Genomic DNA, 3,761 nt, shown 5'->3' with positions numbered 1-3,761 from the left:
TTCCAGTCTATCTTTGCTTGACTTATATGATGATTAATCAACAAATGTGTTTTGGGTGCCTACTATGTATCAAACATTGTCTAAGAGTGTGAGATACATCAGTGATCAAAACAAAGAAGGACCTCAAAGAGCATTAGCTCCGCCAGTGAACTTTACCAGTCATTTCCTCTTTCTGAATCTTAGTCCTGCATTTGTGCAGGAACCCAAAACACTGTAATGGAAAGCTTGCAGATTCTCAGATGAAAGATATTGGTAAACACATGGATATTTGTTCATCAGTGCTGCTACTTCTCTCTAGAACCAAGGACAGTTAGGAGGAGGAGGTCACTGGCTAAATCTGCTCCTTGACTTGGTTCTCAGCAGCCCACGTTAGTAGACACTGCCTACTAATGTCTTATATATCCGTGCAGCATTGGGAGGTTGCAGCTCTCTTCCTAGCTGCCAGTCTCCCTAAGCCTTCACCTTGTACTGAGCCTCTCCCCTATGCAGCACCCAGGTACTTCCCTTCTCTAGTCTGCTGGGGCTTTTGTGCTGAGAGGCTCCACCTTTTCACAGCATCGCAGCTGTAGAGGCTGGTCTGGACACAGCAACCATTTCCTACGAAAACTGGGCATTTATGAAAGGTTCCTAGGGAAGCTTTTATGTCTCCCTCCTACAATCCCAGCTTCTCCTGAAGTGGAAGCTGGACTGAAAATAAAGACCACACTGATTTTTTTTTTTTTTTTTTTCTGAGAGAACACAGTACCATATATATATATATATTTAAAGTCCTAATTGCTCTGTGGGAAATGTTTTTATTTCACAAATACTCTGTGGCTCTGAAGTGACAGCAAGATTACATTTCTGATAGAATCACCGGTACAGTTTCCAGGCTCCCCAGGGAGAACAATGTGAGGCTATTCCTCCCGGAACGAGAGGTGCCTTCTCTGGTCCAAGGTACATTTAAACACTATCCCAAATAAGTGAAAACGGGGTTGCACATAAAAGAATGAGAGCTCGGCACTTTAGCTAAAACCAATGATCTTAGCCAGAAGACTATGGGAGCAAAAAAGAACTGCAAAAATAACTCTAACTTCAATTTTCCAAATTCCCAACGGGTCACTCTCTTGCCTCCAAATGGGGGACATGTGACAAGGAAATCAGAAAACCGGGAAGAGTGTAAAATGTAAACATTATAAAGAAATTACCATAGGGGAGTGGAGGGCAGGGGCATCTTCAGGGTGAGGCTCTCAGAAGACCCTCCTGGTGGCTGTGAGCTAGAAAGACCCCGGCCGGCCTCGTGTTGCGTGGAGGTAGCGCCGCAGAGACATGACCCGTCCCCGGCCATCGAAGTAGCGCCGCAGAGACATGACCCGTCCCCGGCCATCGAAGTCGCAAAGCCTAGAAGACGCTTTCGCAGGAGCAGGGCGGCGGCCGGGGGCGCGGCGGAGGTGGGCGCGGGTAACCCTGCTCGGGCTGCTCCCGCCGGGCGTGGTGATAATGCGGGTGGGGCCAGCGGTGGCGGTGGAGCGCCTGGTGGCCCCGGGCCCCCTCCTCGTCCTCCGCGACCCCCTCTAGCGGGCAGCACAGCGCGCCCAGGCGCCTCCGCAGGCGCTGCCTGAGCCGACAGCCGCCGGCCTGGAAGAACAGGTAGACGAAGGGATCGAGGGCGCTGTTGGCCACCCCCACGAGGCGCAGCGCCACCGCCAGGTCGTCGGTCTCCCAGTCCCCCACCGGTCCAGACGACCACGTGGCCGCCAGCCGGGCCGCGAAGTAGGGCAGCTCGCACCCCACGAACAGAAGCGCCAGCACCAGGCTCATCTTGAGGCTCTGCACCTTGGCACGGGGCAGCACGTTGGGCGCGGGGCCCTGGCCCGGACTGGCTGACCTGGGTGCCGCCGCCGCCGATGGGGCTTGGGGCGGACGCAGCCGCCAGGCGCGGAGCAGGCGGCCGCCCGCGACGCTCATGACCGCGGCCGGCGCCGCGAAGCCCGCCAAGGCCTCGTAGAGCGCGTAGAGCATCAGGTGCCAGCGCGGCAGCGGCGCGAAGATGTCTTGGCAGCGGCGCTCCCCCGGCCAGGAGCGGGCCGGCGGGGGCGCCGCGGGCGGCGGCGGGGAGGGGGCGCCCCCGCGCACCACGAAGGCGGCGGGCAGCGCCAGCAGCAGCGCCAACAGCCAGCCCAGGGCGGCGAGGGCGCGCGCGGGCAGCGGCGGGCCCTGCGGACGGCGCACGGCGCGCTGGCGCTCGAGGGCGATGAGCGCCACGAGGTGGGCCGAGGCGGCGCGGCCGGACGCCCGCAGCAGGTGCACGCAGCGGCACGCCAGGTCGCCCGCGGCCCGGCGCGGCTCGCCCAGCAGTTCCCAAGCCAGCTGCGACAGCGCGGTGCCCCCGCCCGCGTACAGGTCGGCCAGGGCCAGCTGCACCAGCAGGAAGTCCATCTTGCGACGCTTGGGACCCGCCCAGGGCCCGCCGCCGCCGCCGCCGCACAGGCGACACAGCACTGTGGCGTTGCCAGCCACCGTCACCACCAGGATGACCCCCAGGCAGACCAGGCGTACGCGGCGGCTGGGCGGCCCGGACGGCGGCGGAGGCGGGGGCCCCGGGACTGGGGCTCCCTGTCCGGAAGTCAGGTTGAGACCCCAGCCCAGCGAGATGGGTACGGAGAGGTTGGGCGCCGGCGACGGAGTTGAGGGGCTGAAGGGAGCCTCCATCCTTTGCCTGGAGGAAGAGGAGGTACCGAAAAAGGCAGGCAGGGCGCGGGAAACCGAGGTAGAGGCGAGGCTGCGCGGACTTCCCAAAGTTAGTTGAAAACGCATACGCGCGAAGAGGGAGATGGATGCGGGTAGCTTTGCGCTTAGTTTTTATAGGTTGTCCTCGTCATTTGTCACTCAAATGGGGGGTTGTACACTGGAGGAACACACATGATCCCTCTTCTCCACCTTCCTCTGCGCGTCTCCCCTCCCAATCCGGGTAGATCTCCTTCCAGTCTCTGCCGCAGCCCCGCGCTGCCCTCGCAGGAGTCGCAAACCCCTGGGCTCTAGGAACCTCTCCCGTTGGCTGTTTACATAGAACTCAGCCAGACACGACTTAGAGACCGAACAACGAACAGCCAGACAGAAGGGCGCTTTGCCCGGCCATCGTTAACCCGGACCAGCACACTGGGGAGGAAGGTCCTGAGGTCCTGATTGAGGCTGTGCCCCTCAAAATGGTATCGGGATGGCAGTAGGAAAAAAAAATAGAAAAGGCACTGGTTTTGATTAAAATGAAAAGAGAAAGATTTGAAATGCAGTGGATCTGCACTAGCGTGGGAAAAACAGGAACACAAGAAACCGAACAGTGTTTTGGGCCGAGGAGCCCAACAGATAAATCTTCCTCTGGCCAACAACCAGAGTGTTTTATTTGGAGAGAGCTGAAGTCGAGGGTATTGGCTGGCAATTAGGAGTAGCAGTGGTCTGCAGATTGTTTCAAATACTCCCCATTACTAGAAACAGCAGATCACAGTTTTTCTCCTTGATGTAAAATTCATGTCATTAGTCTGAAGAGGGCGTTAATAGGTTTTATGCAAATGGGGTAGTACATTTATTGCTTTTCTCCTAATATTTTCACTCAGTGCTGGATGTATCATCATGGCTCTTCATTCTCTTGATTCTATTTTTCAGCAGATGGGAGGTTGCTAGGAGTGACTACGCCTCCATTAAGCCTAGAGAAAAGGTGACTAAGAAAATGATAAGGCGGCCAATTTTTAAAAAAGACATCCAACTCACAGGAAATGGTTTAGATT

At 57.1% G+C, this 3,761-nt stretch overlaps 1 protein-coding gene across 1 annotated transcript; it reads right to left on the bottom strand.

The window, feature by feature from the left end:
- Positions 1 to 1,380: 1,380 nt before the first annotated feature.
- Positions 1,381 to 2,691, bottom strand: GPR150 (G protein-coupled receptor 150). The gene has a single exon (XM_061152036.1). The coding sequence runs from the start codon at positions 2,689 to 2,691 to the stop codon at positions 1,381 to 1,383; it is 1,311 nt and encodes a 436-aa protein (XP_061008019.1).
- Between the last annotated feature and the right edge of the window lie 1,070 nt (positions 2,692 to 3,761).

Source organism: Dama dama, chromosome 9 (genome assembly GCF_033118175.1).
Source record: "Dama dama isolate Ldn47 chromosome 9, ASM3311817v1, whole genome shotgun sequence".
Lineage (NCBI taxonomy): Eukaryota > Metazoa > Chordata > Mammalia > Artiodactyla > Cervidae > Dama > Dama dama.
The sequence above is the reverse complement of the archived record's forward strand: the minus strand, read 5'-3'. Positions and strand labels throughout refer to the sequence as shown.